The 25,879-nt window shown below is 36.3% G+C and overlaps 3 protein-coding genes across 4 annotated transcripts; 1 reads left to right on the forward strand and 2 right to left on the reverse strand.

Moving 5' to 3' along the window:
• Positions 1–157: 157 nt before the first annotated feature.
• Positions 158–4,489, reverse strand: LOC120478959 (uncharacterized). 2 transcript variants are annotated; one of them, XM_089130398.1, is made up of 5 exons: positions 4,247–4,489; positions 3,745–3,988; positions 3,493–3,659; positions 1,202–2,358; positions 158–1,089 (listed from the first exon to the last, which is right to left on the reverse strand). In XM_089130398.1, exons 2-5 carry the CDS (start codon positions 3,968–3,970, stop codon positions 699–701), a joined length of 1,941 nt encoding a protein of 646 aa, XP_088986524.1. In that variant the 5' UTR covers positions 3,971–3,988; positions 4,247–4,489; the 3' UTR covers positions 158–698. The 2 variants fall into 2 exon arrangements, with proteins under 2 accessions (XP_088986524.1, XP_039527100.2); XM_039671166.2 differs by having other exon boundaries at positions 4,196–4,489.
• A 408-nt stretch (positions 4,490–4,897) lies between these two features.
• Positions 4,898–10,710, reverse strand: bco2l (beta-carotene 15, 15-dioxygenase 2, like). Its single transcript, XM_039671214.2, has 12 exons — positions 10,545–10,710; positions 9,736–9,907; positions 9,433–9,644; positions 9,133–9,248; positions 8,930–9,032; positions 7,549–7,680; positions 7,157–7,317; positions 6,896–7,066; positions 6,656–6,790; positions 6,386–6,568; positions 6,189–6,299; positions 4,898–5,681 (listed from the first exon to the last, which is right to left on the reverse strand). The coding sequence occupies exons 1-12, from the start codon at positions 10,582–10,584 to the stop codon at positions 5,565–5,567; spliced, it is 1,653 nt and encodes a 550-aa protein (XP_039527148.1). The 5' UTR covers positions 10,585–10,710; the 3' UTR covers positions 4,898–5,564.
• Positions 10,711–19,839: 9,129 nt separating this feature from the next.
• ela3l (elastase 3 like) lies at positions 19,840–23,904 on the forward strand. Its single transcript, XM_039671105.2, has 8 exons — positions 19,840–19,936; positions 20,050–20,138; positions 20,440–20,537; positions 20,693–20,821; positions 21,398–21,534; positions 21,705–21,850; positions 23,072–23,224; positions 23,786–23,904. The coding sequence occupies exons 1-8, from the start codon at positions 19,897–19,899 to the stop codon at positions 23,801–23,803; spliced, it is 810 nt and encodes a 269-aa protein (XP_039527039.1). The 5' UTR covers positions 19,840–19,896; the 3' UTR covers positions 23,804–23,904.
• Positions 23,905–25,879: the final 1,975 nt, after the last annotated feature.

A 25,879-nucleotide genomic window follows, 5' to 3' on the forward strand; every position in this document is an offset into this window, starting at 1 on the left:
ATATTTTGATTGAACTGGAAAAAGTGAGTTAATACAATGAAGGAGATTAATTTAATCATCAAAACTCAAAATAATAAGTTATCTGAACTAAATAAATTATTTAAGTTGATTTGACAAAAGAAAAAATGTGATAACAAATCTTGAAAATATATTTTTTTACAGTGTTTAAGATTTTATTGGTACATGTGATCTTTTTTTTCTAGATAATATTTTATTGCATTTATTACACATTTCCCAGCAACATAAAAGCTTTGTGATAAAACAACAGAAACATTTTAAATATGATTTTTCCTTGTTCTAATCCTTATATATTTGCATAAAAATAGAACTATTCAAATATATCAAAGTGCATGACACTTTTCTAGACCTTGACAAAGCATGTAAAGAACAATCTGGTTCATCCTTTAAAAAACAGAATGTGGTAAACTATTTTAAAACTCAAAGGCCATAATGGGCTTATATGGATAGAAAATGGACAAGACAATTGATAAATCTAATTATGAACAGAGCATCATAACTTTGTTTCCTTGTATTAAAAATTTTATCCTTGCATCTTTGATGAATGATGTTCATTACGTACATGTATAACTGTATTAAATGCATTTTATATAGACATATTTCCTACAATATCGCAGTTTTATAGAATAATCACACAAAAAAGATACTGAAAGCACAACTATGTCCTTTTCTTTCCCAGCTCATGTCCATGTTATTTGCAGTGTATGGCGCCTCCTTTTGGTTTTGCATTGTAACTTTGTGATATTGTTTAAAGTCATTTCCCAGCAGCCACTCAAATCCAAATGGGACAAGCGCCTACAGGTGTTTACAATATGTACTACAGTCTCCATAGTGATATCTGAGCGGTTCAGACTAACAGATCTAAGGCAGTGTAGTGGGGGACTGTCTAGGGCCCTGAGGGGTTTTGCCGGATGGTTTAGGACAAGTCTAAATACGGGGTCCAATCGACAGGGAACAGCGATTAGCGAGAGCTTCCGAAGGAGTGAAGCACCCCTAAGTAGTGCCCACAGCACTCCCTTCAGAGACATCCAACACAACGCAGGCTTCATTTGCCGTTCATCCAACGAAAAACTGTTGGGAAAAAAAAAAACACTGAATGGAAAGCAAGCAGTATAGCACATTTGATTTAAAGGGAAAAGGGCATCAGCATGAAGTTTAGCAAGAATTACAACACTTGACTTACTTCAGTGTTAAAGAGTGGAGGTGTGGAAGGCATGGTAGATTAGAAAGCAGGCCTTCGTCTTCACCCTCCTCCTCATCATCATCATCATCATTCAAATTAGTGCTGGGTGGGTCTAAATGAATAGTGAGGGAGTTGAGTCTGGGACAGGCATGGATGAGCTCCAGAAGAGGATTATGTCCATCAGCTCTGATCCCTTCCAAGGTGAGCGAGAGCAGGTGTGAGCCTGAGGCTCTCAGGGCTGGAACCAAATCAGACAGAGGACCAGCAAACTGTAACGAAAGGCAGTGTAGCTGTCCAGAAAACCTACTGAGTCCTCTGGCTAAAATGGTTGCCTGTTCAAAGTTGTCAGCATTATGAGAATTACTCTGGAGACAGTCCAAAGACAGGACATGCAGGTCAGGGCAGATCTTCCCTACTGCCTCCAAAGTTTCCAGAGATAGTCCTTGTACATCCTTGAGAGATGTTGTCACACTATCCCTTCCATTACAATCCCTACTTCTACCACCATCTTTTGTATAACCCTCTCCTGAAGTCCCTGTCCATTCATTTATCTCTGTAGTATCACTAGTATCCACATGACTCTCCTCTATTGATAAACATTCATCTATTTTTCCTTCCAAAGTAAAACTCTCCTCTCCATCTGCGCTCAGTAAACTGCTATCTTTCAAATGGCCTTCCTGTATCCGCTTTGCCCACATGTCTTTAAGATGTGGCACACCTTCTCGACTAGTGAACTCCTCTGTCACCTCAAACTGTCTGTTCTGTATGAGAACACAAGCCTGTCCCAGTCCCTCCACTGCCAACTTCTGAAGACCAGACAAGCTTAGCAGGAGAAATGCAACTGCAGCTATGGCATCTCTCTCTTTTTCTGCTAAACCGATATCTAATGCAAGCAGACTGCTGAAGGTGTTTGGATTCATGACAGGAGGTTCTTGGTAGGCCAGAGGCAGGAGGCCTGCAGGGCTGAGGTGAAGGCACCGTGACACATCCAGGTGTTTCAGCTTGGAGCATTGGCGGCAAACCACCCTTATCACTCTCTGATCACAAAGAGTTCCAGCCAAGGAGAGGAAACGGAGATGACGTTGGCTGCCTAGGAGCTCACACAGCACTGATGCAGATATATTCTGTGCGCCACTAAGATCCAGAGACTGAAGATTCTGTGCAAGAAAGAGGCAAGTGAGTGAAAATAAGAATTGTAAGAACTTTGCATGTACTGTCAGGCAAGACTAACAACATTCACAATTTGTTTGCATATTCTTACAGTTTTTGCAAGGCAGGATTTTACTAACATTCCCCAAACATTCTGGTTAGGGGAAATAAGGGATTGCTCTATTTTATTATGTTAATCACAATATATACTGTACGTCTGCTATTCAAAAGTTTGGGGTCAGTTAGATTTATTAAAACTTTATTTATTAAAATTAAGCAAAGATCCATTAAATTGATCGAAAGTGACAGTGAAAACTTTTACAATGTTTTTAAAAAAAGGAATTTCAAGTAAATGCTGTTCTTTATAACTTTCTATTCATCAAATAATCCAGAAAGGAATGCATCACAATTTTCACAAAATATCAAGCATAACAGTTTTCAAAATTTCAATATTAATAATATTTCTTGAGCCCCAAATATAAAAATTATTTCTGAAGGATCACGTGACAGTGTAAACTGGTGTAATATTTTAATATTTCACAATATTCCTTTTACTCTATTTTTGACCAAATAAAGGCAACTTTGGTGAGCATAAGATACTTCTTTAAAAACATTAAATAATAAAACATATTAATCTTACCAATTAATATATATATGTATGTGTGTGTATTATATTACTAGTATATATAGTATAGTATATAATATACTGTATCTACTTTGTCACATTTAATCGTTAAAGTTAAAAATATCCCACTGATGTATGATAGATTGTTCAGCTTTCAAAATGTAACCAACAGTGATATTATTTTAATATCTTCCTTGGAAATATTAAATAAATTACCAGGGATGGCTTCCACTGCACAATGAATGTGATCAATTTTGTGTGCAACTGATTTATAACAAAAACAGTAAATTATTTATCAAAGCTTACCTAAAACTTAAACCACTATTCTTTTGCTGCTTTGCCGGCACTGATATTCACCAATGGAAATTCCGATCTAATTGGCGTATCTGGTATTTGCTGTCTGTTAGGGTGACTTTAAAGTTCACTGACTTTAAAGTTCACACATCTGTATGTTTGCGTGTGCAACTGTGTGCAAAAACGTAATATACCCAAGTTAGAAGGAGTGTGTGTGTTTAACCTGGCAGCGTATCTGGATAAGAGAGCAGAGGTTGGCATTGACAAGGCTGCATGCAGATGAGAGGGACAGACAGCTCAGCTGTGGGAGGAGAAGGAGGTGCAGGGCCGCACGTGTCAACAAATTACGCGAGGACAGGGTGCACAACAGCTCGTCCAACAACTCACCAGCTGAAAGAGAAACACGGATAAGATAAATACTTTGATAAACACTTACTCACACATATACACAAGCACAAGTCTTTTTAATACTCACGTAATGAGCTGAAAGGACCCATGACGTATCTGAAGAAATACTGGTCCATGTATTTTTGGGCATAATCTTTAACCCACATTTCCTTCATGTTCTCAGCTAGGCTTTGAAGACAAAGGCCAATCAGTGTGGAAGGTTTGTCCTCATCATCAGCCCATTTAGTCTTGCATTTTTTCTTCTTCTGACCTTCCCTCTCCCTTGTGGGCTCAAGTTGACGGAAAAAGGGCATATTTGACCCTGACAGTTACTGACATAGATAAAGACAATAAAAGCATATATCACGACATGAAGCACAATGGCCTCTGGCCTCACAGAACCACACCTCACCAGGCATAGTTTAATATTCATAAATATAAGAGAAAACCTATACAATTGACCAACATACAACAATAAACAGAAAATAACTGAACATGTTAAATTATAGTAATTTAAGTTTACACAAAATCGGTCTTACCAACAGTTTGAAGATCAGTTTTGTGTTCCTTGGCAAAGACATTAACGTTACCTTAATATTCAGTCTAAACACAAATCCATAAGTTTGAGCCGTAGAAATCACTGGCAACACTTTCCTCGATCCAGTTTTTTTACAGGTTTGACAAATTTGGCAAATTTGTATAAGGAAACAGTTGCCAGTTGTTTGCAGAACTTAAACAATTTCTATTTCTCTATTTCTATTTTTTTTCCCCCCCGTTTGTTGAAGTTGAAATCAAATCAGCACTTCCGTGTAGCACGACCGCCACCTAGTGGATCATTCTTCTTCTTCTTTTGTTTTTTTGCATTCTTTAGTGCATATCGCCACCTACCTTTGCTGTTATACAGTCATGATTTTTTATGATTCCTTGTTATTATTATTTTCTTTGCTTCTTTCTCACATATCCATCCTTATCTAATTATTAGATGCTCCATCTCCCATAGCCCACCTGGCGCTGCGTGTTCAACTCCTCCAGACTGAACTATAAAATCTGGAATAGACCAAAGCATCTTTATTCGATATTTTAACCCTTTCACTTAATCCACTATTATATATGTATTCTATTAGAATTCTATATCCTACTCTATCTTTATTAAACAAATAACTTAACAAATATACCAAATCCTTACTAGCCCAAGTCTGCTGTTTCGGACCAGGTCTGAATGATGATAAAACATATACTGATGAGTTTAATAAAGTTTATTGTACATCACACAAAAGATGACGCGTCAGTTTTACTTCAGAAAATCACAGTAAGAGCTGAGTAAACACAGTAAGTTATAAGAAGTTTGCAAGTTGAGGGAGTTGAGGGAGCATTAGTCAAAAAACTGTTCTACTGACGTCATTAAGGAAGTAGAGGGATGTAGTCCAAACGGCCCGTCCGATGTAAGCTACTTCTGTTAACTAAAATGTCTTGCTTGGCATTGAACTTTGAGCTTTATAATTTTACAGATATTTATACTCTGACTAAAAACAACATTACACACTAACTAAAGTTTGAAACATGGGATCACGAAGAACGGGACCTTTAATGTCAGTTACAAAAAACATGTAGGCCTACAAAATACAAGTAAAAATAAGTTTTTACCATAACATGATCTAGATTCATTAAACAGAAAATAAAAATATAATACAAGCCTTTTAATCTTTTACAATATATATAAAGATTACATAGTTGACTCATAATGCTGCTCATACATTTCATAAATGTATTTTGCCTAGGTGTGTAGATGAGATGAATGGGGGTGGTGGTGGTCAAGAAAGGATGAAATTACTCTTTCAAAAAAGATGCAAAATATTTTGTTGAATGGCTTCACTCTTATGAGTTGATTTGAGCTGGTGATTTTCTATTTCAGCTCATCTCATTGAAGAGTCCATGAGTGCCATATGGGATGTCCACTGGAACCTCTGCTCGCCCAAGCTCTGTGAAGCTCTTGGCATCAAGGACAAGGAGGAAACTGCTCTTTTTCTAAAGAGAGTTACATGACAATATCACGTCTGTCACAACTGAATTCTTTGATTGAATTTTTTTGACCAAATTATGCATCTTATGTATGACAAAAATTATTAAACAAATTTCAGCCCCTTTGCTCTCCAGGGCCCAGGAGTGATCAAATGTGATATTTGATCACATTTTATCTAAGATCATTTCTCAAATGCGCATACATGTGATTTAGAAAAATGAACTTTAAATTTATGATGAACTTTAAAATGAAAATGAAGCAAAAAATAAATAAATAAATATATATATATTTTATGTACGGCTCTCTTCCATTTGTGAAATCTATAAATCGTGAATCTCGAAATTGTGTGCAGCTGAAAGGTTTCAGGGGTCATTTATAAATTAATTTATACAAATTAATTCATTTATAAAACTGTGCGTAGGATCCTTACTAAAAGTGTACGTGCGTCCGAAAGCTAAAAATGGCGTACGCAAAAAAATATTCAGACTTAAAAAACCGTGTGTGAAACTCACCTCTCTTGGTGTAATGACCACAGACATGACCACACCATCGTCCTCATCCTTAGCATCAGGTGCTGGAACGAACACTGGTTCTGATGGGAACAAACCAACATGGCGCCACACCTACATACAACAAAGCAGATCAAACATTATATTCCCAATTGAAGTGAACTGTCATAAATCTCAAATTAAAGTATTTAAAATGGTACCTTTAGCTTCTTTCCTTCTAGATCCATCTTAAGCAAAGAGTCACCAAACAGGTGTCCAAAGCCACAGGCATAGAAATAGCGATAAGGTCGAGCATTGTAGTACGTGTAGTTTATCTGTGGAAACTCAAGACCACCGTACTGCAACAAGTCATCATTGTAGAGATCTTCATGGGTGAGGAACACCTGAACACCAGAGAAATTACTTTTATTGATATCTATTATTATAATTTTTTTTCAATCCCCCCTTCTCTCCACATCTTGTGCACTTACACCAGTTACAGTCTTCACAGCAGAGGCAGTGGTGTACGGCAATTTGATGAGGTTGCGGTCATTGGGCTCGTCTTCCATAACGTCCAGAGGCAGTACATATCGTCGTGGTAAGTTTGTACACAATGAATTGAAGAACTGGAAAAGCCAATAGACGCGTTGCATTAAAGTGACTTTTTATGAAGCTGAAAAAGAGGTCAATATTGTCGATGTTTGTCATGTACTGGATTGTGAAGGTATTACCTTGTCAAGTTCTTCCCCAGATGCCTGACGAAGGTTCTCCATCGTGAAGTCACCAATCACACTGCCATCATCTCCACAGCACATGTCCATAATCAAATATCCATTATCCTCATATGCATTAATCTGGTGCAGGGTGAACATGGCACTGCTGTAGTATTTTGTCTTGATGAGCTGCAGGGATATAAACAGAGTCGAAGTGGCAGAAATACACGGTGCCCACAATCAAATGTCAATATGATGTTGTTATAGACTCGGCCTTGCCTGGCCAGTGCGTCTGTCTGCCACATGGAAGATGGTGTCTAGATCTGGGTTCCAGGACATGACTTTATTAAAGCTCTTTCCAGCAACTCTGTACAGCATGAATTTCAGCAGGTCTAGCTGGATCGGCTGCTCAATGAAGACTATGTAATTCTCCGACATGACTGCAAACGGTAATGCAAAATAAAAGAACAAACAGCAAAATTCATTATTTTTCATCTGCTTGTTGGTGGATAATATAATACACTGGACAATCTCCAGGAACAAAGGTGGGGCCCATATTTCCAACCCTATGTAAATAGATGCAAAATAATTCTTATAATATTACAGATGGGTAAAGAATCAGAAAGGCAGATCATATTATCTAAAAATGCAAATATGGCAGGCAAATTTACCAAAACTGTGGTAGTATGATGGTTTTCTGGGGTTAGAAGCAGGAATAGAGCAAAGAATCTCAGCACCAGACAGATCAGCAACATCGTTCGTTCCTTCACCGGGTGGTACTCGGAGGATATGATAGAAGAAGCCTTTGAGAAAAGAAATAGAAGGTGAAGTGCCTTTTTTGTTTTTAAAATATTCTCAAAACATTGGCCCATATGTTTGGGGTGGGAATATGTGTTTGAATATTGGCAGATGGGAGGAGTCATTTGGTTTGAAACAGTCATTTGCGAGTTCACACTTACATATAAATCAATATGGTAAAGAAAGAGTATAGAGCATCACAGTCCTACCCACAGCCCGAGAGAGCGTTGGTGCTGGAATTAAATTTCCCATTAATTTCTCCCATTGACATTTTGTAAAATCCATATCTAAAGAGTATTAGAGCATGTCTGAAGATAACCAGAACTCATTAGCATACAACATTTCGAGAAAATCCCAAAATAAGTCAAGGGTACAAGCCTGTGTACATATTTTCATTTCCGAGCAAAGGAACTACTCATAAACCACCGTGCCTCACTGAAGCCACCGTGAAAGAGCTTTTTGAGTGACTTCCAAATCTGAAGACGGCTACATGAACTTTTTCCTCCAGTCAATTTTATACAGTGAATGTGCAGGGAAACTCCCTTTCCTCGATTGACTGAAGCTTATATTTAAAACGTATTGGCAGCACCACATACTAAAACATTGAGCATCTGGCTCGCTCATAGGCTGTGCTGCGGCAACTGCACATCCAATGGCACGGGGGCGTCTCTGAGGTGCGACCAATGAACTTAGACCTACGTCAATACACGATCTTCAGGTCTTCACGTGCCTTAGCGGGGTTTCAGACACATTACACGACTTCCACCAATCAGATGCATCACTGTGGGATTGTGGGATTGTTCAGGATTGTGGTTAATGAAGTACTTATCCAATACATCGCGAAAAAAAGAGATTTATCTTAAAACAAGGTTTATGCCCCATGAACTTTTGGCCTTTATATGAGCATATACAATCACTTAGCACAGCCGTAGCTGGTTTTAATTCTACCATGTATGGTCACGTTTTAATGGTTTATATCCCAACTGTCAATGGAGAAATTATATTGAATTTTTACTTCCGGCACAGCTGTGGGCGGGACTGTGATGCTGTATACATATTTGGTGTATCCAAGGGGAGAGCTCAGAGCTCGGATTTTGGCCCAAACCTTCTTTGGCCGGAGTACTTCCCCCATCCCTGGTTGGAATAGGCAACAGTTAAGAGTGAGGAGTTGGGATTGCTGGAGGGATGCTGGAAAACTGACAGGAGACGTTAGAGTTTAATTGTGTTTTAAAAAGCAGAAATGAGCCATCCCACCTTTACGGTCATATGAGTTTCCCAAGTTGTAAGTCGCTCCATCACTGTCATAATGTGGATGAGCTGTTGCTGCATTAATTGCAATATATTTTGACCAATCCACCTTTCAAAACCATAATCACAGAGATAATTATTAATTTTAGGAAACACTGTCCATCTTATCTCATTTAATTTCTGTACCTGTGAAACATTGTCATTTATACCTTCTCTTTGGTTTCCAGGCTCACAGGGTCAATTCTGCGCATGAAGTTGGTCTCTGTGCTTACGTAAAAGTCTCCTTTGTACTTAACAAAGCTCACTCCTGCATTATCAGTTGCCTCTGTTAATCAAACACAACTGATGATTAGAATGGGTTCAGATGAAGGTTTTGTAGTAATTGCAATTAACTTTGACAAGTCCTGTACTTGTACTTTTTTATCTTTTCTTTATAGATAGGCCTGCAGTGTTCTGTCTAAATTTATGATCAGGTACGGATGCCACTTTCACCTCCAACTGAAGCTTACTTGGAATCTGGAAACGTGAAAAGAACCGTGCGAAGAAGTTCTTGCATGGGTCAGGTGTTGCTAGGGTGCCAAATTCAGACACCACAATTCGGTTGTTCTCTGCGTTCTGTACATAAGAGTCACTGCGCAAAAAGCGGCTGCTGTAGGTCACCTGACCATCTTTAATGTGGAAACGATGCATCAAGGCCATGCCGTCAAACCAGTGGGTGAATCTAAGGAAGAAGAGAAGAAGCCTAATTAGCAAAGAAAACAACCAGATGAAAATAAATTGATCTTGCTAATAGCAATATTTTGCCCTCTTACTTGCTTTCACCAAACTCAAATTTGCCAGGTCCATTCCTGAGGAAGCTGCCAGTGATCCAGAAGGGAATTTGACCCTTAATAACTGTACAGATGGGGTCTGGGGTCTCCTCTACAGAGCTCACAAGAGGACCAATGAACTCCAGACCACTGGCAGATGGCCGTTTTTTGTTAGCTGAGAAAAAAAAAAATCACACCATAACAAATCATGAGAGCTGTGACATAGACAATGTGGTGGATGATTAGACTGTGCAGAGTTCTGGAGGACATCAGAGCAAATAAAGAACAATTGTATCTTACGTTAATCATAAACTGAATGAAATGCATAAATATAGAGAATGTGTGTGTTGCCTTAAATATTCCCTAACATTGACCCATCCACCATGATGATTTACTTTAGAACATCACTAGCTTTTAAAGTACAGGATTTCATAGATTTGAAGGAATAGTTAGGTTTTAGACCCCGTCTTTAGTAATTATAATAATAAAATGTCTATACTGAATACTGGTTTGGCACAATAAAATAATTATTGCTGCAGTTTCTTTTCAGGAACAATAAACACCTTAGCTAGCTTAGCCTATGGGCAATACACATAACTGATTATTTTCACGTATCCCTAATCATTAGACAACAGATGGTGTAATCTATCAGCTCAAACTTCTGTGTTAGTGTAATTTCTAATAACGAAAGTTGTGGCTTGACAAAATACAATGCGTATCCATCCATGTGGCAAAACATTAAAGGCCTGAGAGATGATGACGACATAACACACTGAGATGAGACTATAGTAGTAGAGCGTAGAAAGACTTACCTGGCACTTTATACACTGGATCCTGTGCAGGCTTAGACATGACTTTGGCTGTTAAGATTCGTGATCTTCATAACATGAAACACTAAGCAGAAGAGGTGGAACAAACAATGAAATTCTGACAATAAAAGACTGTCACATTCACATGACAGGATGGGATGGGCTAAATGTAAAACAAACTGGACCTTGTACAGAGCCAAAGCAACAGAGTGTGCCTGTTCAGTTGACACATTTAAAATCAATAACAAAGAATAACCCATATATATATCATATAGAGATACCAGAGAGAGGCTCTGGAGATACTATATGATGTACATAGGGTACATATATAGGGCACATAGGGATAACCAGCGATTTCCTGTACCTTTCAACGTTTTTTTTTTCTTAATTGCAGATCACATTTGTTACAATTTGCAGAAAAAAAAGAAATTGAACGTGTAATACAAAAATCATTTAGTTAGGCTACAGTTCACGCGTTCATAAAAAACAATACAAAATAAGATAAAAACTAAAAATAAATAAATATACTGTACATCCGCCAATAGAGAATTGAAACAAATATCACAGTAACAAATAATCTGTATAAAAATTACAAACAACATAAAAGAACACAGCCAGAGTATCAGACAGTAAATATAAGTTAAATTAATTTAAGTTAACTTAGATAAATATTGCATACATTTTGATGCTGGTTATACCATCTAATCCAGAAATACAGTCTATTTAATTTTTAATTCAAGTTTAAAAACATTGAAAAGAGGTTTGTTCTTCATTAATTTAAATTTATGAATAAAGAATTTTGCAAGCAAAATATAAGTTGACTATATACAGAGGAGTTTCAGTCCGAAAAGTAAAAAAAAGATGTCAAAATAAGATAAATGTCTGTCAGCCAAAGTGTCCATTAATAAAACATCATTCCACAGTGATATAAATGGCCTAACATTTCTGTTTCCAGAGAGCAGAAGCTGCATTTTTCATCTACAGTATAGGGCTCCATTTAGAAATAATCTTGTTCCAGGGGCAATGGTGAAGAATTTGAAATGATATTTATTTTTCTTTGAAATATCATTGAAATCATTTCTTTTACATCAGTTCCTATCTTGTCATTTCCAGTCACCCTGTATTTAAGCCATGTGTTCCCACTGCCATATTGCCAGCTCCACTGCCAAAAGCATTCTTCATCCCATTGTTGTTGATTACTGTTATGATCAATTGTTTTGCGCTCTTTCTGGATTTCTGTTTTCGATTTGTCTGCCATGGATTGCTTTGCCTGTGACCTGACTATGAATGGGAACTATTGGGATGTCATGACTCATGCTCAGATCCTTTAATAAAGACCCGCTTATGGAATCCATTCGGCCTACCTCTTCCTTACACATGGCAACATATAGCATTAAGTTACAGATATGCGACTGATGCGTTTTCTTGATTCATGTTTCACATTGCTCATAATTTACCAGAGGTTATCAGTTAATCACATTTGTACGCAGCCGTTTCACACTATACATTCCTAAAACCTGGGTTAACATCCTTATTTGCAAATTTGCAGTGTGAGTGTCATTGATTGGACAAACGCATGGTAACCCAGAGTACTCTTACTTGCTTTCACCAAACTCAAATTTGCCAGGTCCATTCCTAAGGAAGCTGCCAGTGATCCAGAAGGGAATTTGACCCTTAATAACTGTACAGATGGGGTCTGGGGTCTCCTCTACAGAGCTCACAAGAGGACCAATGAACTCCAGACCACTGGCAGATGGCCGTTTTTTGTTAGCTGAGAAAAAAAAATCACACCATAACAAATCATGAGAGCTGTGACATAGACAAGGTGGTGGATGATTAGACTGTGCAGAGTTCTGGAGGACATCAGAGCAAATAAAGAACAATTGTATCTTACGTTAATCATAAACTGAATGAAATGCATAAATATAGAGAATGTGTTTGTTGCCTTAAATATTCCCTAACCTTGACCCATCCACCATGATGATTTACTTTAGAACATCACTAGCTTTTTAAAGTAAAGGATTTCATAGACTCAAAGGAATAGTTCACTTTCAAAGCCCATCTTTAAATAGTCTTGTTGAATGAATGCTGGTTTGGCACAATGCACATTTGACTGATTTATAAATAAATTCCATCGATCTCTTAAAAACGATCAGACAACAGTTGGTATTGTCTAGCCTACAGCATCAGTTTAAATTTGCTTATCTTAGTATAATATCGAACAACAAAAGTTCTTTACTCACCTCCAAAGAACTTTATGCTAAAAAAGGTTCCATATAGAACCTCAAAAGGCTCTATCCACGCGATACGTATTTGGAACCCCTAAAAGGGTTCTATACAGAACCCTTTATAAGGGTTCAATAATAAAATCCCTTAAGGGTTCTTTGTAACCAGGAAAAAGGTTCTATATGGAAACTTTTGGGTTCATTCATTATCATTTGTTTTGTCCTTTCCGGATGAAATATTTCATATTATTGACAAACATCAAGACCCTAAAATGTTTTTATGAATGAAGGTGAATGATCACAAAATTCAAGATATGGGGGTTAGAAAATGTATATATTTATATCATTTTATGCAGTTAATCAATATCACACGAAGAGTGCCATTTCAGTTTTTCTCCTCCAAAAATCAGCATGATTAAAAAGTTACTACAATAGTTTAATGAACAATAATTTAATTACAACTAAAAAAATGTTACAGAATAATGTAAAATATGAATGAATAATAGCCTATAAAGAACCTTTGTACCAAAAGGACTCTTTCTTGTCATTATTGAACCTTTTCTTCTAAGAGTGCAGGAAGAACAAACTACATTCCATAGTTCCTATAAAGTTTGGAGTTTCATTTCATTTTTCAATCCTTTTTGTCTGGAATCAACATGTTGCTAATTTAGTTATGTGTTTGGGGTCGTCGTAGTGTTGACACACCCATTTCAGGGGCATTTTCTCTTCAGCATATAGGACAAGCTTTGATTAGATGACAATTATAGATTTATCTAGATGAATAGGCCTTATGTTCAGATGTCAAATATACAAACTGATATAAAATACAGTAGACTTTTAGTGACATGGGAAGAATGGAACAATTTGTGAGGCAATTAACTTTTATTTAGCTTATTTTCATGTAAAACATGTTTTAAAAACTATTTTGTATTATGTTTATTTATTTATGCATTTTTCATGATTGTTTTATCATGGCTGACAGGAACTGTTGCAACTGTCCCTGTTCCTGTCAGCCATAAAACCTCATGTGCCAGCTAAAGAAGGCTACCTTATTGATACATGCTAACCATACAGCTTAAAGTTAACATATCACTCATTTAAACCATAAAAGTTTGAGCTGAATCACATAAAAAGTTACAACAGTATAACAAAAACAAAGCTCAAGAAAATAATTACTTTCATACTTCAAAAACAGTTTTTCGTCAATAAATCCTGGAGCAGCTCAGAAATCTCCAATTGTGCATGTGCAGGGTGAGTGTCATCTAGCTTGTTTCTGATTGGAGATAAATGACATGTTGCAACCATCCCCTGTTGCAACTGTCCTCAGTCTCCCCTATTTTTATGTTTTCAAACTAATCCATGATCTCTAAATAGATCCACCACATTAGTCTAAAAAAACATTCCCATGCCATGATTTTGTGAACAGTGGCTTGACTTCAGTATCCGAGGGTCGTATGACATTCTATCACAGACCCCAAAAGAACAATTTTACTGTCATCAGTCCACAGAATGTTACACCATTTCTATTTGGGCCAATCAATGTTTTCCTTGGCAAATTTTAACCCTCAGGTGCTCTTCGTTTCGGAGTCACACTTGTTATCTTCCCGGTCAAAAGTGACCGGACACCTAAAAATGGAACTTTCTCCATCCCAGTAAAACCAATGCAATTTATTTTTGTTCTATAATATTTATTCTTTTTAATTTAGTATTTTGAGACAATTTAAATGAATTTATTAATATTTATGCAATATTTATGGTTTATTTTTGCCATAGAAAAATATATATTATTTTCTCTATATATATTATTTTCTTCAAAAAAATATTAATGCAGTATTTTAGTTTAATATAGAGTCTAGGCCTTCAGAAAAAAAAAAAATTTGAAGAAAATTAGCACCATCTGGTTACAGTATAGAGAAAAAGCGTAGAATCATGGTGTAACCACTTGATGGCAGTACAGCTCTCTATTGAGAGGCATGTGAATTCCCCAGCTGTTTATGAACACATTTTTGTTGTTGTTGTTGTTGGATTTGTATATATAGTTGAAACAATCTCAAAAACTATTTCTTATAAAAAAAATGACAAAAAAACAAATATTCACATTTTTTTTTTCTTTTTTTTTTTACAATTTCCCATTCATTTCATATGGGGTCATTTTTGACCAAAGACCACAAGTGTGACTATTTTTTTTAAGACCACTTATCATGCTCAGATCATGACCTCAATTTTTTTGTGTGTTCACATACATAATGCCATAAAAGTCACCAAGTTTCATAACATTTGTGATGAAGCTGTGATTTTTAAAAATTCAAAACATACTTTTTGTAATCAAAATTTATTGGTGTGTATGTGTATAAAAGTGTGTTTGTATGTGTGTGTGTGTGTTGGTGGGTGTGTCTGTTTTGCACTCTAGATGTTGTAGAGTGTCACCCCTTTCTTGCGGTGTACTTTTTTTTTTTTAGAATTGTGGCCGATTTGTAGATTGTACATACTAAAATTCAGAGAATTTTTTTTTTGTATCAATTTCCCATTCATTTCCTATGGGTTGTCATTTTTGACAGAAGAGCAAAAGTGTGACTCATTTTTTTACGACTACTTAAATTGCTCGAATCATGACCTCAATTTTTTTGTGTGTTCACATACCCAATGCCATACAAGTCACCAAGTTTCGTAATTTTCTGAAGAAGCTGTGATTTTTAAATATTCAAAACAGATTTCTTTAATCACAATTTATTGGTGTTTTTGTGTATAAAAGTGTGTGTGTATGTGTGTGCGTAGGGGTGGGTATGTCTGTTTTGCAGTCTTGATGTTTTACAGTGTCACCCCGTCAATGCTGAGCACTTTTTTTCTGCATCGTGGCCGATTTGTAGATTGTACACACAAAAATTCTCAAAGTTTTTGTGTTTTTGTCAATTTCCCATTCATTTCCTATGGTCGGTCATTTTTGACCGAAGAGCACAAGTGTGACTATTTTTTTTACGACCACTTAGCATGCTCGGATCATGACCTCAATTTTATTTGTGTGTTCACATACCCAATGGAATAAAAGTCACCAAGTTTCGTAACATTCCGATGAAGCTGTGATTTTTAACATTTCAAAACATACATTTTTTCGGTCAGAAATGACCGAAGAGCACCTGAGGGTTAAATGATTCTGCACATGCCATTTTTTTTTCAACAATGGTGCTTTACGGGGGCTTCTTGTTGATTTGATCAATGGTTATCTGACTGTAACAGCTTACAGGTATTTTTAGATTAACCTTTGCTCTTCCTGGAGATGAATCTTTGCCATTCTGACTAATCTGTTTTAATAGTAGATGCTAGTTTTCTTCCGTGTGTTTTAGGTTTTTTGTGATGGCCCCACTACAATCAACTTTTTAATCAAACGTTGTTCCTCCAAACAAAAGCTCCTTTAACATATAAAGACTTTACTGGTTATTTACCGGTAAATTACAGTTGAGATCATGTGTAAATTTACTAGAAAAGTAATTCTGGTAATTTTACAGTATTCATAATTAATTCATAACACATGCGTGCATGATTCTGTTCTTATTTTCTCACATTTAAAGTCAAAGTCAAAGATTTATTTAGCCATTTCAACAATGCAGTTGATAGGAATGTGTCTTATGCCCACATATACCACTTAATTTACATCAACACGCTGGCCCCAAAGCCACACGCATATGTGCCACACATACACATCACAACTAAAAAAACAACACCATCACAACTAAAAAAACAACACAAATACAGCACAGTACCCCCACCCCCTCCCAAAAAGACATCAGATACACAACAACACTTGTAACAACTAATCCGTGAAGCTTATATTACTGATGTATGACATAAATATATAAGATGAAATATTTAAGATTATAGGTTTAAGATTTTTTTTTTTTTTGGTAGGTTCGTTTTAAAATAGATTTTTACATTTACTGTAAGTGGTGTCAGTTGCTCCTTAATTTTTCGAATTTAGAATACATTTAATAATTTTATAAACATTTATAAATACTATAATTTTAAACGCACCCCTTTCAATGAATGAGTCAATTAACCAGAACGCATGCAGCATCCATGGATTATTAGTCATGACGTGGATTACTTTTTGTAATATTAATATCAATATTATCAATAAGTAAATTATTTGCATTGCAGGAATATCACAATTAATAAAGTTTATCAGCTTACTGATATTGTTGTATTGCTTTTTTTTTTATCACAACATTAAGCCTCATGTCAAAATGCAAGCCAACACATGAACATTCTGCTGCAACTGTCTTTGAGCAACAGATCAACTCTTTCAGTGTTGACCGCACATTGGACATTAATGGGGAGGCGATAAAATCAACACTTATTTTTTTATTTATTTGTTAAATAGAATCACTAAATCAGCCACACAACACAGAACACGAATACAGAGAAATGAAGTGGCAACATTATAACACATCCTGGGAGACAAATTCCTCTCTAATTATCTGTTAGATAAAAAAAAAAAAAAATAGCTACAATGCAGAAAATGCACATAAAGGGTGACAGACACCGTACATAACATATGAGCCTCCCCCCACCCCACAAAATTACACAGAGCGATTAATGGGGGGAGACTACACAATTTGCTCTCTCTTACCTAAGTGTAACGAAACACCATACACTACACTCACACACACGTTAAGGTTGGACATAATATTGTGACAATTTCACAAAATAAAAAAGCTTCAGTACAAAGAAATGGTAAATATATATATATATATATATATATTGTTATAATATTTATTTTCTAATGTTTAACCATCTTAAATAAAAAACTTAAATGAAATTAGAAAATGAGCCATTGAGTAACCCTGTCACCAGCTGGAGTGCCCTTGAGAGCCACCAGAGGGCACTCCACATCAGACCGTTCTCATTCCCTTACAAACTACACATCTCTCATAATAGGCACTATCAGAGTAATGTCTAATATGGGCTTTGGCCTATCTATGAGCATGCGCTCAATGCACAGCAGTGCATGACCTATTCCGGTGAAGGTCTAAGGATGCTGGATTACTTCCGCCGATCGTAGAGTCCTATGCTAAACTGAGAATTTAAGGAACGTTAGTCACAAAAACAGACAAAACAGCCACCCCTCATTTTGTTTATGCTTATTTGTTTATTATATAAAATAAAGATAACTATATATAAAATAACATCTAAACGTATTAAAGTTTCGTTTCAAAGACGGGAGGACAGTCCATTTTTAAGACTCCGCCATAATCCCGTTTTCCTCCGCTTTAAATTTCCCCGACTGGAAACTGAAGAGCAGCCTTATGTCAAATGCGGAATTTATGCGTGCATATAGCCTATTCTCTGCCTGGACTCATCAGCACTCATCCACTTGTATGTCATTACCTTGTTTAGCTCACCCCATATAAGCCTGGTTTTCTCATTCATTATCTGCAAAGTCTTGTTAGTTGTTAACTCCGCATTCCTGAGCGTTCTGTCTGTTTTTCCTGCCTTCATGGTTTTCTTGAGTTGATTCTCTGCCTGTTCCCTCGGCTGTCTCTCTTTGACTCAGGCCCTCAGCCCTTAACTGCTATTGTTGACCCTTGCCTGGATTTGGACTGTGACTATGGACAACCCTTCAAACAAACTGCATTTGGATCCTCAACCTTCTTGGTGCAATATTATTTGCTGAATTTTCTGATCTTGCTGCTAACCTTGTTTCACTGAGAACTTACCATCTGCTGTGCTGAACACTTTCAAACCTGACCGTAGGTTTAAACGTAACATTGTTCACAGCGGCTATGAGGGGGTTAACAACAACATGTTACAACTTGGGGAAAATAGAGATTAATTTGTTTTATTTATTATTTATTACATACATTTTATTAATCTTTATAAACCTTTCAAACATTGCCCAGAAAAAAAGACAAGTTTAGAAAACTCACACCCACTGACTTGACAAGTTATTTCCATCCAAATGATGCTCTTTCTAATGTAAATGCTATATTGTATGCTAAAGACTGTATGTTAAAAAATATAATTTAGTTTACCTCAGGTTGTGTTTAGGTCATTTTTACCCAGAAAGGATTTTCTTTTTCCCAAAAAAGTACTAAAACTTACTGACTTTACTCAGTCAGGGTATAACTACTTCCCCAATTTTTTTCCCACCACCACCTTTACTTTCTTCCTGATTTGAGCTTATGCACCTCAGTTTTCGACCTAATATGCTGTACAATTTTTCACACTAGTGTGCTTTAATGTTTAACCAGGAAGAACGGTGACCGGGAATGACCGACCTTTGAAAAAAAATAGCTAAAATAGCCTAAATCTCTTGTTATGTCATAATATCACAAAATATTGGATTCAATATTTTTTTCAACTTTTTTTTTTTTTTTCAATTAGGACAGGTTTTGAATTTATATTTTGAAGCTGACTGGCCTCATTGATATGAGGATAAAGGTCATCCGTGTGAAAAAGAAAGCCTGTACACTAAAAATAGTTGTTTTTTTCCCTGTACAGTATGAACATGTGTGTTTGTGTGTGTGTCTGTGTGCAGTAGCACGAGTGTGTATGTATCCACGCATGCACATCCGAGGGCTTTTCAATATTTTCTGATCGGGAACACCATAAATGCGACTTTATACCATTTTGTACAAAATAAAAGCGTTTCAAAACAAACTTAGTGAAACATTAAAACACAGTAGTTTGATAAACAGTGACATTTTTTCACCCATATTTTGTTGAATATTGACGAAATTTATCCACAAATAATGTTTTTTTTTTTCACTCAAAAACTGAGGTGCATAAGTTCAGATCCATGAAGCCTATGATCAATCAGTTCAAAATAGAAATACAAAACCTGTGCTAATTGAAAAAAACAAGTTGACAAAAATATTGAATCCAATATTTGGTGATAAGGGGTCTCAGGTTTTTCAGCACAGCACATGGGTTAAGTGAAGTCAAGACAAAAGTTTAAGCATGAAGGCCATGTGAATGTATTCATGGAAAGCAGCTGTTCAGAAACTGATAGTTTTTTTCCAAGCAAGACTGGTGGAATGATTCATGCAGCGCCTATTTCATAATTTTGTGTGGCCAATGTGACATCACTAATAAAGAGTTTAAAAGTGGGTAATGCCAGTGCTCGGGCAGTCAACATGTTCGCCCTCATCCTAGCATCAGTGCTCATCGCTAGCGGTAAGAAGTTTGCACACCTGAACAGAAGTGGTCAGGAGACTTAGATTTAGTATCCTGCAACATAATGATTACAGATGTTGTTGTAAAGGTTTTATTCTGAATTTCTACTGCAGCCTTTGGGTGTGGAAAACCACCCATTGAGCCTCTCATCACTCGTGTGGTCAATGGAGAGGAAGCCAGACCCAACAGCTGGCCCTGGCAGGTATGTAGCACCATTTTGTCTGCCTTTTTTTCCTCTCGTTACTACCTCCGTCTCACCCTAGCCACCCTATTTGCCTCAGATTTACTATCCACACTTTGCCTTTGCATCTGTTCCCTCTTTTTCAATCAATTTCATTTACATTATAAAGCAATTTACAACATTCAAGGCTCAAATTTCAGCAGTTTCACCATGCATTCCCTGGGAATCAAACCCCTGATTTTGGCGTCGCTAGTACAAAGGTCTACTGTTGCTGTGTGTTTAACATGATAGCACCATGCTTAATTATGTTTCCCATGATTAGATATCTCTGCAGTATGAGAGCGGTAGCTCATGGTATCACACTTGTGGTGGATCTATCATTGCCGAAAACTGGGTGATGACTGCTGCTCACTGCATCAGGTAGCTATAAGAGTCCAATGCAGTGTTCATCTAGTATGTTAATCTCTGGTCAGTGCAGAATCCAATTCCTTTTCAAATGTGTTCAAAGTTTTGAACATGAGGAATTCAATAGCTTTCAACTGGATTTTAACCATCATGCATTTTCTCTCCTGTAGTTCTGGGCGCAACTACAGGGTGTACATTGGTAAGCATGACCTGTCCGTAAATGAGGAGGGCTCAATGGCCATCAGTGCTCAGAAGATCATTGTACATGAGAAATGGAACTCCATGTTTGTGGCTCTTGGGTAAGTATTATACTTTCCCATTGTCATATTTCATTTTAGGGAATAGAAACGTAAACATGTCTGGTCAATACGTTGACCGAATTTACAGATTTTAAACTCAAAGAAATACTTAATAAGGATATTAGAGCAAGTATTTTTAATAAAGACCACATACTGTAAAACTGACCATTTTTTAAAATGAGAGGAAAACAATTTTCAAAATATTTCTATCCACTTGTTGCTTAATATGGCAAACGGTTTTCATATGTTTATTTATCAATCATAAACACATTGGTTTGAGCAGTGAATAATTTACTGTTTACTGCACTTTGTTATTCTTATAGTTGTATAGTGGCCAATGAATCGGAAAGGTTCACACATCAAGAAAAAATAGCTTACTTGAACGTTAAGGTGGATAATAAAATTACATTATTATGTAAAACTCAAATCAGTTTATATACAGTAGAGTCATCAAGTCATATATGGCTTCACATCCCAGTCCTGATCAACCTGTCGGGTTTATTTTGTGACACTGGCTGTGGACATCAACACAGTGAGTGCAAACAACAGCTTTCACTTGTGATTGTGCTTATTCAGAAACGACATTGCCCTGATCAAGTTGTCCCAGCCTGTGACACTGAGTGACACTGTTCATCTGGGCTGCATTCCTCCTGCTGGCTCCACCCTCCCAAACAACTACCCTTGCTACATCACAGGCTGGGGAAGAATCTCCAGTAAGTGCTTGTGGCTAACCTGACATAGCCTACATGCATGTAATAATAGCTGAATTTTTTTTTTATATTCACAAACCTGACCCTGTAAAACAAGCCCTTGCCATGTTTTAGTGTTTATGTGAGGTAATCTGCACATAACAGTATTAATAAACATACTTGTTGTGTCCCAGCTGGAGGCTCTCTTCCTGACAGACTGCAACAAGCACTGCTGCCCGCTGTGGATCACGCTACCTGCACCATGTCTGACTGGTGGGGCTCCTCCGTCAAGGAATCTATGGTCTGCGCTGGGGGAGACGGCATTGTCGCTGGCTGCAATGTGAGTGAAGTTATTCAGTCTGTGTTCAAAAACAAGTATCTTGTGTAGAGCTGTAGCCTACAACAATGACAACGATTCACTAGTGTCTATTAAACTTTTACAAAAAAAATCACACCGGAACATTCAAATTTGCATTGGTGCTGGCTGTGGCTGACCCCGAGAGAGCAGTTGTATGGATGAAACAGCTTTTCAACATCACAATATCATTATTTCTGTGTTACAAATATTTATTTATCACAGAAGTACTGGGACAAAAGTTTAATAGTTTGATCAATAAACACTGGTGTCTACAGATTTGAACAAAATCTAACAAAATCGCCAAGCAGGCCGAACTTCAAATAACGATTTTGATGATTGTTACGCCACCAGATGGCGACAAATGACTTGACTTTTTTTTGTCATAGAATCATTAATTTAGGAGAATCATTAAAAATACGGATTCATCCAATGAAACCATAGGCCTATTGATGGGTGAGTCATTGAATCATTCATTCAAACCAATTTTGTTTTTACTTTTTTTACATACATTTTTACTCAGATTAATTGAACATTTTAAAATAGACTGCAGCAATAAACATTTTGTCAATTTTGTTTAGTTGTCGCTTCCCAGATAACACAATTCTATTTGATGTGATTTTTACATCTGGAAGACATATTTTTAAGAGTGTTTGCTCATCTGCAATAGGACGTTTCCTGCCAGATGTCAAATAGACGTTTAGAAGATGTCTATAAGATGTAATGATTTAGAATGCATGTTAAACTGATATCTTCTAAACGTCTATCTGACAGGAAACTTCCTATAGAAACTTCCTAGTATTGCAGAAGAGCAAACACTCTTAAAAATACGTCTTCCAGATGTAAAAATCACATCAAATAGACTTGGGCTATCTGGTTTGAGAATGGTGGGAAAATCATAATCTCTATTTGAAAAAAAAAGTTATAAATTTAAACTCAAACTCAATTTGTCCATCGTGCTAATCTTGTGCCACTTCATTTGTGAGACATCTAGGCCTATTAGCATAAGTTTACTGACTAACTCAACGCAACTAATTTAAGCAATATCCCTCGAGCAAAAGAGCCACGTTGTTCCAAATTTGCTTTTATACAATAGTGCAGTAAACCAACAGTTAATATTGAGAAACTTACATACAATGCTTTTGTGCTAGGACAATATATGACAATTAATTAGTAAAAAAATTGCTTTTTTTTGTGAACATGCAGGGTGACTCTGGCGGTCCTCTGAACTGTAAGAACTCTGACGGCATCTGGGAGGTGCACGGTATTGCCAGCTTCGTTTCTGGTTTGGGCTGTAACACCATTAGGAAGCCTACTGTTTTCACCCGTGTTTCCTCTTTCAATGACTGGATCGACAAGGTACACTGTAATGCTTTTGCAGAAATAATGTATTCACAACAATGTGTACGATAATATATTTAATGGATAATATGCATGCATTATTTTATTTATTTTAGACAAAACTAGCCTACAGTTCTTTAAATGGACAGTCCACTCAAAAAAATATTCTATCATCATCATTTAGCTATATTTACCCTTAAGTTGTTTTAAACCTGTATGAGTTTCTTTCTTCTGTTAAACACAAAAGATGATATTTAGAAGAATGTCGGTAACCAGACAGTTAGCATTGACTTTTTAGTATATTTTTTTCCTACAATGGAAGTCAATGGCTATACGGTCAACTGTTAGTTACAGACATTCTTCAAAGTATCTTCTTTTCTGTTTGAGAGAAGAAAGAAACTCATATAGGTTTGGAACAAATTGAGGGTGAGTAAATGATGACAAAATGTTCATTTTTGGCTGAACTATCCCTTTAAGTTCTGTCTAAAGCCATTACGGTTAACAAATCCCTGAGCTTTGGAAGAGAGATTTGCATTAGGTGAATTAATTAGATTTTCTTTTTCTCTTTGGTCATTAAAGGTCATGATGGAAAATTAAGGCGGACCAAGGATGCTGACTAATTTAATTCAAAAAAAAAAAAGAAAAAAAAAACAACCCACCAAGAAAACATTAAATAAATACATAATGGTTCAACAAGGGATCAATTTCTTCCATCAGTTTTTTTTTTTCCTTACCCAGTCTCCCACACTGATTAAATACAAGCTGCCAAATGCTTGCCAAAATATTAATCTATACTCCAATTGAAAGCATCTTCTGATTAAGCACCTGAGAGTTTAAGGAAGGCAGCTATGTTGTATCTATGTCAAACATGATGAATGCAGTAGATATGAATGTCAGATATTGTATTTTAAAGTTTGCAGTATCTCCGATAACATTAGATCATTTGGCCAAAGGAGGTGAGGCTGTGATCGCTTCCCACTCAAGTGTGGGAGGAAAGGATGATAATCATGACCTGCTGACATGCAACTATATCATGAGAAAACAGCACATGGATGATCAGGGATCTGTGGGTTTAAACAAAATTGTGTATTTTTCATGGCCAAATTCTTCAAACATAATTTAAAGATAATGTTAAGATTGCCAGTGGAAAAATAAAACTGGGGCTGTTAAGGAAAACATACATATGTTTAGTTTTTGAGCGTTACACTCATTAATATGGTTAGATGGATGCTTCTGGATGTTACCTGGGTTTGCTCCACATGAGACTTATTGAAATTCTGAAATTCAAAAAGAGTTTGGGGAACGAGAATTGCCTGTTGGATGTTTTGTGATACAAGGTGTAAAAATAAATCTTCATAATTATTTCTCATTCCTGGTTTTCTACAAGGCATAAAAATTCCAATTAGAGATAGGAAACTCTTTGCTTCTGTATCTCAAAGAGTTACATTCGCATGAAGCTTTTCTCTCTGCAGTACTCCTAATGGCTCCACGGGGACCCCTGACTCGTTATTGACTCGTTCTTCAGTACAAATGACTTTTATATTGTATTACATTTATAAAGGAGCACGCAAAAGGGCAATAACACACAAAACTGTGACCATTATAGACATTGAAAATGATACGCACATCTCATTAGCTCGTCATCATTTTTTTTTTTTCAGTGACTAATTCCTCAACTTACATTTAGGCTATTAGTCCACCATATAATAGACCATGGTTCTAAACTGGGCCCGGGACCCACTTTGAGATCCCCCTAAACTATCAAGGGGGCCGTTCATAGAAATAAAATTATATAAATTAAAATGTTACAAAAATTATTGTACTTATTTACTTTGTAGTTTAATTAATTTTAGCAGATTATATAGAATCTTTAATACATCTGGAACAATTTCACGAAAACTGCTTTTGTATAATTCATCCTTTTAACATGTTTTTTTTTTTTTAATTAGTCATGCAAAATACATTAAGCTGAATCAACAGCCATTAATGTCTGTTAAAAAAGTTAGAATTTCTCTGCCTATGGAATAGATTTCCTACAATACTGAGTATTTGGTTACAGGTTTAAATATGTAAAGACATGTGTACAGTTAGTGCAGCAAGCACAAGTTTTTGCTGTGCACATGTGTAGTGTCCTCTTTAATCATGAGATATTTGAACAATGGATGCATCTCCGATCCAAATATATTGGCAACACTCCACAATGAATGCTTATTATCCTTACATGTGACTGTTAAACGCTATGGTTGAACGTATCATCACAAATGTTATTATGTGCTCTAAAAACTGGCATATGATATTGTGTCATGGAAGGTCATTGCAAAATCTAGAGAAATGTGCGAGGTGGTGGCCATCGGGGTATGGTTAAGACAGATGTGTATCAACTGTACCAAAATGCTAGGTTGTTTTAACCCAACTTTGGGTCAAATGTGGACAAACCCAAATGTTGGGTCAAAAATGTAATTAAAAATGTAACCCAATGGCTGGGATTGTCCATATTTGTCCCAAAGTTTGGTTAAAACAACCCATCAATTTTTAGAATAGGAAACACACAGTTTAGTTGTTCAGTGTTATAACAGGTTAAAAGTCGTAATTATCCAGCATAAGATGCAAATGAAAATAAAATTTGACATTTGTGATATTTAAACTGTGTGGGCTATTATTAATGTATGTATA

The sequence above is a fragment of the Pimephales promelas genome, chromosome 4 (assembly GCF_988280905.1).
Source record: "Pimephales promelas chromosome 4, fPimPro1.hap1.1, whole genome shotgun sequence".
NCBI lineage: Eukaryota > Metazoa > Chordata > Actinopteri > Cypriniformes > Leuciscidae > Pimephales > Pimephales promelas.